A 16,297-nucleotide genomic window follows, 5' to 3' on the forward strand; every position below is an offset into this window, starting at 1 on the left:
TGGTAGGTACATACAGGTTAGACTACTTCCAATTCAAGAAGCACTAATGCTAACCTGGGTTTTCATCCATGCTGTGTTGAAAGGAACTGATTGGCCCTTCAGGGTGGATGCTAGTTCTGATATGTTTGTCCTTTTGGAGACAAAAAGTAAGGCCACAAAAGTTGTGAGTGACCATTTGAACATGTTTTTTCACCTCGGGAAAAAAGCAGATCTAGAATAAGGCATGAGATACTGGAAGGTCTCCAAGCCTTAGACAGGCAAGGAGACCTAAGTAATGAGACACTTTCAGGGACAATCCCAGAGAGATGGAAAGATAACCTCTACCACACAGACACAGGCTGGCTCCCTTCTTTCTGCTTGTATTACTTTCTAGTCTATGCTCTCTCTCTGCTTGGCCCCAAAGGACTCTCCCCCATATCATCCTTTCACTTCATTTGTAAAACTCTGGAAATTTTGCTCTACTCCCCTTTTTGCTAGGTATACATTTACAATGCCTTTCACACTAGGCTATAAAAATTACAAACTACCAGTAGGTGCCACTGTCCAACAAATAATGCTACTGCATCTCCTGGAGAGTTAGGGGTTTCCAATTTGGAGGACAGACATGTGATCCCCCAAAAACAACCAAGTAAGCTAGATATGGAACAGATAAAGGCTGACATCTTGAAGCTTTTAATAAGGTCCTGTTAAACATTACAGCCTGGATTCATCTCTGCTATGATCTATGTCTATGTTAGGTCGGATCTGTACAATCTGATGATTACAAGAAGTCCAGAACAGGAATGATGTTCAGCCACCCACCTCGAAGGAAGAGTCTCCCTCTACTGCTCAAGCTTAGAAGACAAGGGTGTGATTTATTTAGGGAAAGCTTGCCACAACCTCTCCCAAGACCTATGAATGGATACTTGGGATAACAAATATCAGCGGACAGCTGCTAGCCATCACTGAACTCTGCACTAAAAGTAAAGTGGATGAAAGAGGCCAAGCTGAAAGGAAGGGATGAATTCACCAATGCTGGTTTTTCCTCTGTGATTATGTTATTTTCTGTGGAGGACAAGCACATGTCCAAAGAGCCTCTCTTCATTTTCTGTAGCTTTTTAAAACACGTATAAACTTTACGTTTTTGAGGAATTTTAGGTTTACAGTAAATTGAACACAACGTTCAGAGAGATCCCATGCACCCCCTTTTCACCCCTCCTTCCCATTTCCACCTATTACTAACATCTTACCTTAGTGTGGCACATTTTTTACAACTGATAAACCAATATTGATACATTGTTAAGTAAAGCCCATGGTTTATATTAGGGTTCACTCTTTATTTTATGTATTTATTTATTCATTTATTTAATACCATTTTGTCTTCACAAGCTAAGAGGTCACTCTTTAGACTGTACAGTTCTACAGGTCTGGACAAATGCATAATATCATGTGTCCACCATTATAGTAGCATACAGAATAGTTTTACTGCCCTAATAATCTGTCTGTAGCTTTTTAAAACTCATGTATCTGTCCCCACTTTATCAGAAATTAAAATTTATCAGAAATTAAATTAAAAATGTAAAGCTAGTCTCTAATGATAAATTACTCTGGGCTGTACGGAACTTCCATGTCATTTTATATTAAAGGTTATGAACCACATGATCTTCATTTATAAATATATTCACAACCCAGGGCATGACATATAAATAGTCTCTTGGATTCCATATCATGTATCACAGACTTGAAGAGAGAAATTAATAGTCCTTAAACAACTCACACACCCTTCTTTCTGCTTGTATTACTTTCTGGTCTGTGCTCTCTTCTTGGCCCCAAAGGACTCTTCCCCCATATCATTCTTTCACTTCATTTATAAAATTCTGGAAATTTTGCTCTACTCCCCTTTTTGCCAGGTATATATTTACAATGCCTTTCAAACTAGGCTATAAAATTTACAAACTACCAGTAGATGCCACTGTCCAACAAATGATGCTACTGCATCACCTGGACAGTCAGAGGTTTCCAATTGGCTACAAAGTTATCACTTCTTAAATCAATGAAAAGATAATTGAAACGACAAGCACTAAACCAATTTAGAGCAAAGATACTTCTAGTTTAGTTCCATATATGTGATTAAAAACCCAGTACAATTTTTACAGGAACTCTTTAGGAACAGGGATACTCTTGCTCATAAAAGTAAATGCATGGCTCCTGCCCAGTGAGAATTTATATTTGATAAACTCTAAAGATATAGGCTAGGCATGGTGGCTTATGCCTGTATTCCCAGCTACTACTGAGGCAGGAGGATAGCTTGAGCCCAGAAGGTCGAGGCTGCAGTGAGCCAAGACTGCACCACTATACTCCAACCTAGGCAACAGAGTGAAACCCCATCTCAAAAAAAATTTTTTACAATTTTTTTAAAAAGATTGTTTCCTTTATGTATTTCTGACTAGCTATATAGTATAAATAGAAACACTTCATTTCCATATTCCTAGGTCATTATTTTAGTTTTCAACATTTTTATATACAGCAGAGCCTTTATATTTAAAAAGGCATCAGGATTTTAGCTTATCACTAGTACTAACAATTGTGAGATGGGGCACTATTTGATGTATCTACCAGCTCAGATGTCCACTCTTTGATTAAAGTTTCCAGGACTCAAAAAAAACAAAAACAACCCCAGACACTTTTCTAAGGGAGAAGAAATAAGGCTCTTACCAAAAAACTAAACCAAGATTTTAACCAGAACAAATTTCTATGTCTTAATATTATGTTTGTAGAAGGAAGCAGAGTGAGAAATCAACTTCATTCCAAACAGCACATAAGAACACTTAGAATATCTGCTCTGAGTAGCTGCCAAACTCATACAAATCTTTGTCACCAAGATTTTCTCCAAGCAGTAAACATAAAAGCTCTTCAACTTAAAAAATAAATAAATAAAAGTGCTGAAACACTTAAAGTATCCTCTAGAAATAAACACAATACTATTTGTCAAAATTTAAAATGCATATACCTCTGAGGTCTTGGCAATTCCAGTCCCAAGATTACACTCATATACTTGCAAATGTGCAAAATAAACTATATACAAGTATTGTCACTGCAGTTGTAACAGAAAAAGTTCAGAAAATAAATGCCCGTCAAAAGACAACAGGTTAGTTAGGCATACCCTTAAAACAAACATTATTTTCTGTTTTCATTCAGCCATTAAAAGTGACACAACAGTCACAAAACACCAATTATTACATGATTCCATTTATATGAAATGTCCGGAATACGCAAATCTGTAGAGACAGAAAGTAGTTTAGCGGTTACCAAAACCTGGGGAGATAGGAAAGAAATAGGGAATGAATGCTAATGGGTTTAGGATTTCTTTAAAAATGATGAAAATATTCTAAAATTTACTGTGGTAAAGATTGAACAATTCTGTGACTTACTAAAACCACTGAATTGTACAATTTAAATGGGTGAATTGTATGGTATGTGAATTGTATTTCCACAAAGCTGTTATTTTAGAAAGTGAAGCAGCTCTATATGGAAAAACATAGAAACATCACCAAGGTATATTGTTCTATGAAAAAAGGAAGATACAGAACACTGTGAACTGCATGATACAATTTGTGTTGTCTTACACTCACGCCTAGCCTGCTTTATTGGCTTATATGAAATACAAAAGAACCTATGTAGTTAACAGCAATTACTTTTAAGTAACTGAATGTCCAGAGGAGAAAAGATTCTTCATGCCTTTTTGTACTTTTGAATTTTGTACAATATTATCTATTCAAAACACATATTGTTTTAAAGTAATATAGCCATTATAGGTTCCACTTATCAAATATTGTTTCTAATATTCAATATTTTCCAATCAGTAAGATTTACCATGAACAGTTTATTTCATATTTAAAGTAATACCAAAGATTAGCAGCTATTGATCTTTAAAAACAGTCAACAATATTAGGCAATGAATGGCAGCCTAATTTATTATTTTCCTTGTTCCTTGCTTTTCCTGTTATAATTTGCTTTTAAACTGTTTTCCTGCTAATTGGAAACTCTATTTGAAGGTGACCAGGAAAACTGACATTGTTAACTCTGATGTTTGTTAGCTCTGTTAGAAGATCTGTTGAAGAATCTGGTTGAAATTACTATCTAAAATAAGGTTGGTAAATAATCCATAGAACTGATGTAATTCTACTATTTCAAGTTGCACTTTGCTTCTGACCAATAATGCATATTCATACCATCAAATCTGCTAAATATACATAAAGGCCACCCTATTAAATGGCAACATGTTCAGCTACAGGTCGTTATCTGTAGTATAAATTGCACTGGAAATCCATAATATATAAATATATATTATGCTCTATAAGGGTTCTATGCTCAACGAAAAAGGGGAGTGATAAATAAAACCACCACTTTCAAAAAAAAATAAAATAAAAGACTGCACTGGAAAGTAAAATCTTTAAGAAAGAAAGACTACAACCACACTTCCATAACAATCTTAAAACTTCCCCTTAGTATGCAAACTGGATTCCCACTATTTAGTCTACTGCCTTGACAACTATTTACTCTTAACTAGACAAAATTAAGCATTCTTTCTTTCTTCAACATTTCCATAGCACCATATATGTACCTCTATTTTATATTTATCATAAGACATTGCAATTATTTGTTTACATGTCAGTCTTTTTCACTATACTTAGCTCCTTGTGCAGAAATACCTATTCATTCCTGTATTTGGGGAGCTAGCACAGCCCCTGCACGTAGGAGACATGCCAGAAAGTTTGCTGCATGAGCTACTGTTAGCTAAGAACACTTGCATTTCCTGTAAACTATTCAGCTTTTAAATTATCATGAACTAAAATTAACCCTTCATTACCCACAATATTCCAATCCTGAAAAGAGAGGGAAGCAAATACATGTAGTTCCAAACCACAAATAACTTATTCCACAGATGTTTCATCTAGGCTAACACTAAAAATCAATCAGCTTGCATAAAGCACACACAAAGAGAAAACAGCACTAAGATAACAAAAATGCTGCTTTTGGGTTGCTTTTTCTTTTTCTTTCTCTCCCTACTCCCAGAAAATAGATGTATCTGAACCACAGTCACTTATCAAATATTCATAGATTTAGAATGTCTGAATGTAGCTAGTCGCTGGGCCAAAAAAAAAAAAAAAAAGAATTGAAATAAAGACACACTATAGACCAAAACGGTTACCAGGATATTTTGATAAATCCCTGATACCTGCTGGCTCAACCTCAGTGCCAAAGAAAACACCAACTGTAAGGTCCAAGCTGGAGCCGTTAGTGACTGGAAAGGGAAAGGTGGCAAACGTCTACTTCAGCCCTCTCTTTCTTACAAACGACCAGCAAACCGAAATAAACTGCCTTTTCTTATATAGGTGATTAATTCTTAAGTACCTACAGTAGGCTAGGACAAAGATTCCATGGCTAACTGGCAGAGGTAGATAAAAACACTTGTGTTACTTAAATACCAAGTAAATACCTAATCAAAATTTCTAGCACACCAGCTAATTAGTGATAATGTATTTTTGAGTTTTAGCACCATTTTATTACCCTTTTCATTAATCCAGGCAATTGTATCAACTAGTAACCTGGCAAAAGGCAAATAATGGAAAAGTAAAAATTAGGAAAATGGGAGGTTCCAGATAGTTTAGACAGACCATAGTAGTAAAAGAACAAAACTATCTAAAGTTTGTGTAATGATATAAAGGAAATCTAAAAAGAAATTTTTTATTTTTATAGAGACAGGATCTCGACAGGGTCTCGCTCTGTCACCTAGGCTGGAGTACAATGGCATGATCATAGCTCCAACTCCTGGGCTCCAGCAATCCTCCTGCTTTAGCCTCCCAAGTAGCTGGGACTATAGGTATGCACCACTATGCCCGGCTAATTTTTTTTTCTTTCGGTACGGACAGCATCTTGCTATGTTGCTCAGGCTGATCTGGAACTCCTGGCCTCACGATACTCCTGCCTCAGCCTCCTGCATGAGCTACCACACCTGGTAGGACATTAATTTTAAGCTTCCATTAGGTGGAAATCAAAAGACAAAGCTTTTAGTAACAGTTTTTCCATAAACTAGATGTATAACCTTAGGCAAGTCACTCTGAATCCCAGGTACAGTTTTCTAATCTACAAAAATGACTGGAAAAAATGATCTCTAAGACCCTCTCCACCTTAAGTTATTCCATTAGTGCCAAATTTAAAAATAAAGACTCCTATGTTTTGGATGTTTGTTCCCTCCAAATCTCATGTTGAAATGTGATTCCCAGTGTCAGAGGTGGGCCTAGTGGGAGGTGTTTGGGTCATGGAGGCGGATTCTTCATGAATAGCTTGGTGCCCTCCACATGGTAACAAATGAGTTCTCACTGTTCACGCCAGAGCTGGTTGTTTAGAGCCTGCCACCTCCTCTCTCTTGCTCTTGCTACCCCCATATGACTTGCCTGCTACCTCTTTACCTTCTGCTATGATTGAAAAAAAGCTTCCTTGGCCTCACCAGAAGCTGAGCAGATGCTGGTGTCATGCTTGTACAGCCTGCAGACCCGAGAGCCAAATAAGCCTCTTTTCTTTATGAATTACCTCAGATAGTCCTTTATATAAATGCAAACAGGCTAACAGATAGACTTTATATAGAATATGAGGTACAAGAAATTTTTTTGAGTCTCCCAGTTCATTATTTCATTCTTTTCACAATCATTTTACAAACTATTCTACCCAGATGTCAATTACTAATGTTCCAAATAAAGGTTTCCCGATAAAACAATAATCATAATCAAGTTATTTTAATAAAGTTTTCACTAACCTGGTGCAACTACATTCACTCTAATTTTCTTTCTTGCTACCTCTTTAGCAAGAGCACGTGAAAATCCAACTAATCCTCCTTTACTGGCACTGTAAACGGACTGGCCAGAATTGCCTTTTAAGCCAACAATGCTTCCTAGGACAAAAAAAAAAAAAAAAAAAAAAAAAAAAAAAGCGTATTAAATTCAATTAATGGGGTTACTTGAAAATTCAGATAATTTATAGTAAACAAAAAGGTAAAACCCACCTCACCTTGTCCTTTGTTAAAATCAGAAATTCTAACCACTGTCATCAGTCATTTACGAAAGATATAAGAGTCCAAGTCTGCTCCAGATACATACAGAAAATAGCATTTGAAAGCAGCTGATATAAAACTGCCAATGCAGGTGCTTGCAAATTGATCCATTATGTGAAGGGGACACACTCTAATTTCTGAGCATGTCAGATATGATGAAAACTCTGTATGAAAATTCTCTGGTATTTATAAAGGCTTCCAGCAGGTAGAGGTTAATGCCAAAAAAACAATTAGTCAGACAAAAGCTAACAAATTTTATGATTCTACAACACAGACATAAGGCAGAAAGCTCTCATTTTCTCTTTAAAAACTAGTTCATTTGAAGACAAATCTCACTAAAATTGAATTACGTGCATAACTCATTTTATTGTTCTGCTTTATTGTGCTTTGCAGATATTGTGGGGTTTTTTGTTTTTTTGTTTTTTTAACAAATTGAAGGCTTGTAGCAACCCTGCCATCAAGCAATCCTATTAGCACTTTTCCAACAGCATGGCTCACTGTGAGCACTGCTCACTCTGTGTCTCTTTGTCGCATTTTGATAATTTTCACACCATCTTAAACCTTTTCGTTATTATGATGTCTGTTATAATGATCTGTGGTCAGTGATTCTTGATGTTCACTGCTGTTGGGGTGCCACAAACAAAATATTACTGCTCACTGACAATGCACCTGCTCACCAAAGAGCTCCGATGGAGAGATGTGCAAGGAGATTAATGCTGTTTTTGTGCCTGTTAACACAATATCCTTTCTTCAGCTCATGGATCAAGGGATAATTGTGACTTTCAAGTCTTATTTAAGAAACACTTTATAAGTCTATAGCAGTCATAAATAGTAAGTCCTCTTAGGAATCTGGGCAAAGTAAATTGACAGCCTTCTGGAAAGGATTCACTGTTCTATATATCATTCAGAACATTTGTGATTCATGGCAGGACGTCAAAATATCAACATTAACAGGAGTTTGAAAGAAGTTATTTCAACCCTCATGGACGACTTTGTGGGGTTCAAGACTTCAATGGAGCAGAATTACAAGTGGAGCCTGAAGATGTGACCGAATTGCTGCAATCTCATGATAAAACAAATGGGTGAGGAGTGGCTTCCTATGTATGGATAAACAAAGTTGTTTCTCAAGATGGAATCTACTCCTTATGAAGATGTGAATAGTGTTGAAATGACAAAGGATTTAGAATATCCTACAAACTTAGTTGATAAAGCAATAGCAGGGATTGAGAGGAGTGGCTCCACTTGGATAAAATCCAGTTGGATTTTTTACTTGGATAAAAAATTTTGTCTTAAGAAATTGCCACAGCCACCATTATCAGTCAGCAGCCATCAACATCAAGGCGGGACCCTATGCCAGCAAAAAGATTATGACTTGCAAGAAGCTCAGATGATCATTAGCACTTTTTAGCAATTAAGTATTTTTTAGCAACAAAGTATTTACGTTGTTTTTTAGATACAATGCTACTGCATACTTAATAGATCATAATATAACTTTTACATGCACTGAGAAACTAAACTATTGGGTAACACAAAATTTGCCACATTGATTGACTCTTCATTTCATGAAAGATTTCTCTGCAGCATGTGATGCTGTTTGACAGCATTTTATCCAAGTAGAACTTTAAAAATTGGAGCCACTCCTCTCAATCCCTGCTATTGCTTTATCAACTAAGTTTATAGGATATTCTAAATCCTTTGTCATTTCAACACTATTGATATCTTCACAAGGAGTAGATTCCATCTTGAGAAACAACTTTGTTTATCCATACATAAGAAGCAACTCCTCACCCATCTGTTTTATCATGAGATTGCAGCAATTCAATTTGTGTGACTTACATTCTTGAAATATTCGCTTTATTCTGGTGGAGTAGAACCAAAGCTACAGTAGCTGCAAGACATGCTTGTACTGTCGATCTAAATTGGCAAAGCTTCAATTATAAACATTTTGTAAAAGTGCAATTTCATTACATTCAGTGATGTATTGTAAATTGTACTGCCTACTGAAGATTCTTGAGTGACCACATCTAATGAATATGTAATAATTTTTAAATCAAGTATCAACTATATGCAAATAACTTCTTGCAAAACAGAAGTGGGGAAGTAATTTTCTGCACCACTGACCTGTACTTATGATATAAAAATTAATCAAGGACCTCACAAAATTTTTTAAAAGTAATTTTAAAAAAAGAAAACATTCCAAACATCTATTAGAATCAACAAGTTCAGTATTAGAATATTTATCTACATTATACATTGTCGGCCAATTAATAATAAAGGAAGAGAACTATGAGGTACACAGACAGAAAAGACATCAGACTGAAGAAATGCATATGGACAGAGAAAGAAGTGTTTATCAGAAAGAAGAATACAGAGAGACACAAAAAAAGAAAAATACATGTACAAAAAAAATACCAAACAGGGCTGGTCCGATGGTAGCAGGTTATCAGAACTTATTAACAATAGTGTCACTAAAGTTGGTGGCTAAATATGAGTGGCTTTTAAAAGAAAAAAAAGAAATACCAAACAGAAGCTTTAGCAGCTTTGATTTGTGCCACGCACTACTGTTCATCAGGTCAAAAAGTGATAATTTCTGAAATATCAATGAAGTGTCTAGCAGTTTAAAGTAGTCCTTTCTGTAGTAAGATTCTCAATTTACTTTTTATTATCTATTATTTTACTTTTAGCTCAATTCTAAAAGTTTTGCATGCATAAGGAGGACTGATGGGTTTTTTTAAATATACCTAAAAACAAAAAAGAATATTTTAGAGTTAAATAAATATACCTCAGGTTATCAGGTGACAGATACAGGCCTGTCTGCCTACTTATAAATATCCCAAGTCCTTATCTGGCTGTGTTAAAAGGCAAAGGTTGACTCATTGACTAATCTCTTATATAAGAAAACGGATCCCTTAAAAAGGGTAAATGTCCAAAATGCTCTCATGTCCCCTTAGTTTATTAGCATAGTATTCTTTCCTTCTCTCGTTTTCAAAACAGAAAAACCCTAAATTCTGGCTTGAAAAACCATTTCCTACATTTAAAAGAACAGGGTCATTTACTTTTATGGAGCAGCATCCCCCTTTTGTGGCCTTTTAAGGTTTTACCATTTGAAAATAAAAACAAATTATATCCTAGTATTTCCAAATTATCAAACTGAAATAAAATTTCAAGTCATTTTGCATTTTAAGTTCTACAGGCATATACTCCACAGTTTATCTGCCCTGTGGGTTAGATGAATTGAAAACTAAGGGTTACTTACATCCATTCTTAAAAACAGAGAAATTTTATCTTCCTTTAAACCTCTATGCAAGATTTAATAGTAACCCATGCAACTGCTGTAGACAATATTACTTAGCCCCTACTGTCTACTTTAATTCCTTGTCCATGTTTTAAAAATTAGGTTCCTGGCTAGGCACGTGGCTCACGCCTATAATCCCAGCACTTCAGGAGGATCACTTGAGCCCAGGAGTTAAAGACCAGCCTGGGCCACATAGTGTGACCTTGTCTCTATTTAAAAAAAAAAAAAAAGTTTCACATAAAAATCAGGATGTGGCCGGGCGCGGTGGCTCAAGCCTGTAATCCCAGCACTTTGGGAGGCCGAGACGGGCGGATCACGAGGTCAGGAGATCGAGACCATCCTGGCTGACACGGTGAAACCCCGTCTCTACTAAAAAAATACAAAAAACTAGCCGAGCGAGGTGGCGGGCGCCTGTAATCCCAGCTACTCGGGAGGCTGAGGCAGGAGAATGGCGTGAACCTGGGAGGCGGAGCTTGCAGTGAGCTGAGATCCGGCCACTGCACTCCAGCCTGGGCGGCAGAGCGAGACTCCGTCTCAAAAAAAAAAAAAAAAAAAAAATCAGGATGGTCCAATTTCTCTGGAAAAATCAAAATTGCTGGCAAAACTGGAACCACATTCTTGCACAGCAACAATCTACTGAATCTAAGTAGTGGTCTCCACCATACCATATGGGCTCTGGACAATGAAGCTGGATATCATTTATCACATGGCTGGTACTGTCATTTTTCTAGTACTCAGTGGTGTCACTCATTTAACACCGGCCTGATTCCTATAGGGATGTGAATGTGTGACTCTTATTTTACTCATTAATCAATTAATTAAATCCTTTTTTCCATAGATAATATAAATTTCATTCATGTTTCACAATAAATTACAAATTAGTGGATCAAATATTTTTATGGTAAGGTATTATGGGATAATTATAAATTCACAAAGGTGAAGACTCACCTACATTAACAATAGACCCTCCCTGTTGTTGAATCATAGCCCTCATGGCAGCTTTACAGGTCAGCATGGAACCCAAGAGGTTAGTATGAAGCTGAGATACCATATCTTCAGTTTTTGTTCTTACTAAAAGACTATCCCTACGAAAAGAAACAGCATATAACAGTATATAGTAAGATAAAAACAAACAAAAGAGGTTAAGACTAATATAACATTTTTACTGAAAGTAGAGTGCAAGAAGTGCTTCCTATCTGAGCTAGAATAACTAGAATACCTAGAGTCCCATTTTGAACTTGGCTTGAGAAACATTAAAATAACAATTGATAAACCAGAAAGGATCCACTTGGAAGACAGGTTCTTACCCCGTCTCAGCTTGAGTGGAAATATTCTTAACCCCTAAAAGGAGTACCATGTAGCCAAAATAGTTTGAATGACCTGAGCAACTGTCATACTAAGCCTTGTTTAGCAAGAAAATTAATGTTATTCTAAATATTCTCTCATAAATTCATCTTTTAAAAAATAATGTCCACTCCATGATTCTATTAGTGTTAAGTTCACAAACTGGCAAAACGTATATATGGTGACAAAACTCAGAAAATAGTTACCAACAAGAAAGTATTGAGAAGACACTGCCTTCTGGAGCACTGGAAACATTCTACACCTCAATATGTGTGATGACTACAATGTTAAAATCGATTAAGCTGGGCCAGGCGCGGTGGCTCATGCCTGTAATCCCAGCACTTTGGGAGGCCGAGGCAGGCGGATCACGAGGTCAGGAGATCGAGACCATCCTGGCTAACACGGTGAAACCCCGTCTCTACCAAAAATACAGAAAAATTAGCCGGGCGTGATGGCAGGTGCCTGTAATCCCAGCTACTCTGGAGGCTGAGGCAGGAGAATGGCGTGAACCCGGCAGGCGGAGCTTGCAGTAAGCCGAGATCGCGCCATTGCACTCCAGTGTGGGGGGACAGAGCAAGACTCCGCCTCAAAAAATAAAAATTAAAAAAAATAAAATAAAATTTAAAAATTGATTAAGCTGGACATTTGTTATATGTTGTATCTCAATATAAAAGAAAAGAATTATGGATTGACAAGTTTTAAAATAGCTTTTACTCCCAGTTAGAAATAAAATAAACATATTAACTTATACTAATCAAAGACATATTAGGAATAAAAGTTTTAAATATATATCAGAAATTTATTTAAATCTGTGACCAACCTGTTAATACCAGCTGCATTTACCAAGAAATTTACTCGACCTAAATGTTTCTCCATCTCTTCAAATGTATTTTGAACATCATGTTCTTTAGCAACATCACAGCTAAATGCCAAATGATCTCCTACACAACAAAGTCAAAGAAGAATTAATTATAAGTTATAACTCAAATTTTAAATGTACTCAATACACATTCGTTAAACATTTACCTAAGATGGCAGGCCTGTGCTAATCTAGAACCTAGAGATTAAAAAAGTAATGTCATGAGGCCTGGCTTTCACAGAGGTGGTCTAATCAAACTGGGATGGGGGAACAAAGAGGAAATAAAGTACTACTACAGAAAGTTAATTTTTAAATTTTCTTTTTAATCAACCAAGAGGGGAGGGCTTTTTCAAGTTATAAAGGCTCTGTAAGATTCATCTAATAGTATTTATAGCTTTAACACTGAACTCACGCTACCCAATTCGACAGTCTTCTCGGTTTTATATTCTTTTTTGAAATTTATGTCTAATTCTGTCAGGTTTTTGTTGAATTAGTTTCTTTGGCCCTGAACAGGAACTCTGAGGTTTCTTCTTTTTAAGTGCTACAGATGCACTATGGCACATATATTATAACGACTATTATTCAAACCTGACCATCAGGAGAGACAACACAAGAAGCTGTAAAAATGCTAAAACTATAAACCACGGGGGGAAAAAACACTTTTCACTAAAAGCAAATGTTACTTACCACTTTAAAAAAAATGGTTAAATGCCAAAAAACACTTCAAAGGAAAATAAAGCATCATTCCCTATGTAATAATCTACCATTTTAATACTCTAAAATGTAGAATTGTTTTTAAAAGCTACAACAATTGCTTATTTCCTGTCTGACCTTGACAAATATGCTTACACCAACATTACAACATCAAGCCTTTGGAAACAGTAAGTGACCTGGGGAATTATACTTTCTAGATGAAAACCAGTCTCTCATGGAACACGATTCAAAGGAATGCAGGGCCCAAAAGCATCCTGTGTCTTACTCTTGGTTTTCACCTGAAGACTTGTGGTGTCCAAAACCACCTTTGAAAGCTCAACCAATGGCATCAATCCAGTCCAGCAAACACTGATGGCTTGGGGTGACTCGGTAAGGGTCACCACTCTTCCCCTCCTTTGTTAGAATGGCAAGGAATATGAGCTTCAAGAAGCATTCACTGGCATTCTCCCTGAGTTATAACTTACAGGATTTTTTTTCTTTTAGAGAGCCCAATACTCTCACAACCAGCACTGAACAGGTGATACCAAACCGATCAATAATGTTAACTTAAAAAAGAACAGCCACACCTGGCGCCTATAGTCCCAGGTCCTTGGGAGGCTGAGGTGAGAAGATCTCCAGAGCCCAGTAAATCAGGAGTTGGAGTCTAGCCCAGGCAACATAATGAGAAGGAAGCCCTCTCAAAAAAAAAAAAAAAAAAAAAAAAAAAGGCCGGGGCGTGGTGGCTCACACCTGTAATCCCAACACTTTGGGAGGCCGAGATGGGCGGATCACGAGGTGAGGAGATCTAGACCATCCTGGCTAACACGGTGAAACCCCCATCTCTACTTAAAAAAAAAAAAAAAAAAAAAATTAGCCGGGCGCGGTTGTGGGCGCCTGCAGTCCCAGCTACTCCGGAGGCTGAGGCTCCAGAATGGCGTAAACCCGGGAGGCGGAGCTTGCAGTGAGCCGAGACAGCGCCACTGCAATCCAACCTGGGTGACAGAGCGAGACTCCGTCTCAAAAAAAAAAAAAAAAAAAACCACAAACCACACACACACAAAAACAGTAAGAGCCACAAGACGCACCCCTAGGCCTCTATTCTCCCCATGCCTCCCTGATAGTAAATGAAGTACAATTTTGTCCAGTCTAGTAATTAAACAAATAGCATCTTCCGATCTTTCTAACGTCCTTTCTCCCTAAATTCAAGAAAGAGTTAAATTCACAAAATGACTAATCCACTATTAATAACCCGGAAATAAAAAATCCTGAAGTTTAAATGCAATAAAAAAGAATTTGGCAGAACAAAGTTCAACTGTCCATTTGCAAAACTCACCAAAACAATTTAGTAACATTAAAGCAAACCAGGTATATCTCAAAACTGGCTGGTACTCAAAAGGGTTTCTTCATCAAACACTGCTTTGTGCATTCGCGCAGGGCCAAAACACCGCCCTTGGGCAAAACTGAAGGGAGCCCTTTAATACCTGCACTCCTACCTTTCCTGCCTGAACTCCTTTCGGCCCAGCCCTGTCTCCGGGGGCCGAGAACTCGCCCTTTTCCCTACATTAAAAGTAAACGGTTACGTGGCTCTCTCCCACAACAGCGACGTTCCTCAGGGTTAGCACTAGCCGCAGGGCGGAGGGTGCTTATTAGTGGGGCCTCATAAGACTACCAGGTGTCAAAGAAAACCCCAAGTGCTCAGCCCTCGGCGGCAGGCTGCGCTGCCGGCGTTCTGCGAGGCTCAGGGAGATCGGGGTTTTCTGCACGAGACGCATTCTAAAGCGCCTGCAAGCGGTTGCATCGAGAAACCTCAGAGCCCTGTAAGACCATACCGCTCGTTTCACAAAGATTTTAAGCGCCTGGACCGCGGCCATACAACTGGACAACTCCAGTTTGGTACCTACCGCCGAGGTCACCGGCGGCGGCTTTGGCCCCTTCCAGGTTTCTGGCAATGATCGCCAGGCGGTAGCCTTTCCGGGCCATTAACTGGGCCACAGCCCTGCCAATGCCTCGGGAGCCTCCAAAAATAGCACACACTTTGTCCATCTCGGAGTCACAAACTCGGCGGAAAGAGGGAGGAGAGTGGGAGTCCCCTTCCAAGTTCCGTCAAGCTTTTGAACAACCGCGGTTCCAAAGGAAAAACAAAAGGCAACCCGCAGAAAAAAAAACCCCGCTCGGCACCGACACCTCCTGCGGCCCGACTCTGGTAATGCAAGAGGCGTAAAAAGGGGAGAAGAGCTCGGCGACCCCGCGTCGACGTCATCACGCACGGACTCTTCCGTGCCGCGCCTAACAAGTACGCCAGCGAGAGCTCCCCCCGGCGGAAAAATGGCCTGGAGGGGGCCTAGATGCATGCTGGGCTCTGTAGTCTTCACGCAGGAGAGCAACTGGCGCAGGCGCGTTGCTCGGTGGGAAATGTACTTGTGGCACTGAGGGGGATCCTCTGTCTACCCTGGGTCGTGTTAGTCGGGATTCGAGCCCCGGTGACCAATCACCCCGGTTTGTTCGGAACTGACAGGGTTGTCAAGACGCTGGGCTTTCCCTGGCAAACCGAGACGACTTCATCACGTAGTTAGAACCCAGAGCAAGCATTAGTGGGCTTGAGCCGGTCGGGGCTCCGGTATTTGCCCTTCGCCCAGGTTTTGTTTTGCCTACAGACTTGATGTCCTACCTGTTGAAGAAGTCCCCAAGTATCGCACCCACACCAAAACCTACCCTATCTGTTCCTCCCCCAGGATGCTGCAGAAATGGACCTCTACCCGCCCAGATGTTACCATTCATCGCGAAGGGTGTCGTGAAGATGAATGCCCTGTCGAACATCATCCAGCAGGAGGTCAAGGAATTTTAACTGAATGATTGAATAGTTTTGCAAGATCTATGAAACAAGCTTCGGCTGCTGTAGAGAAACAAAAATGGGTTCCTGCAATTCTAAAGATGTGCTGGGTGCTCTGACAGTGAATAAGCTAAAAAATTCAATGTTTGTTACAAACATAGTGTAAAAAGAAAGCATTTCTTGATA

The 16,297-nt window shown here is 38.5% G+C and overlaps 1 protein-coding gene across 7 annotated transcripts in view; it reads right to left on the bottom strand.

The window, feature by feature from the left end:
- The window catches only part of CBR4 (carbonyl reductase 4), a 154,613-nt gene extending 139,114 nt beyond the window's left edge, over positions 1–15,499 (bottom strand). For 3 of the 7 annotated variants that reach the window (XR_013417112.1, XM_015139453.3, XM_078001445.1), the window contains exons 1-4: positions 15,183–15,499; positions 12,550–12,670; positions 11,334–11,470; positions 6,797–6,931 (exon numbers count right to left, since the gene is read on the bottom strand). Coding sequence is in view for 6 of the 7 variants with exons in the window: in XM_015139453.3 (XP_014994939.1) it covers positions 6,797–6,931; positions 11,334–11,470; positions 12,550–12,670; positions 15,183–15,324 (535 nt within the window). In the remaining variant the exon portion in view is untranslated. 7 annotated transcript variants of the gene reach the window in all.
- Between the last annotated feature and the right edge of the window lie 798 nt (positions 15,500–16,297).

This window comes from Macaca mulatta, chromosome 5 (assembly GCF_049350105.2).
Source record: "Macaca mulatta isolate MMU2019108-1 chromosome 5, T2T-MMU8v2.0, whole genome shotgun sequence".
NCBI classification, from domain to species: Eukaryota; Metazoa; Chordata; class Mammalia; order Primates; family Cercopithecidae; genus Macaca; species Macaca mulatta.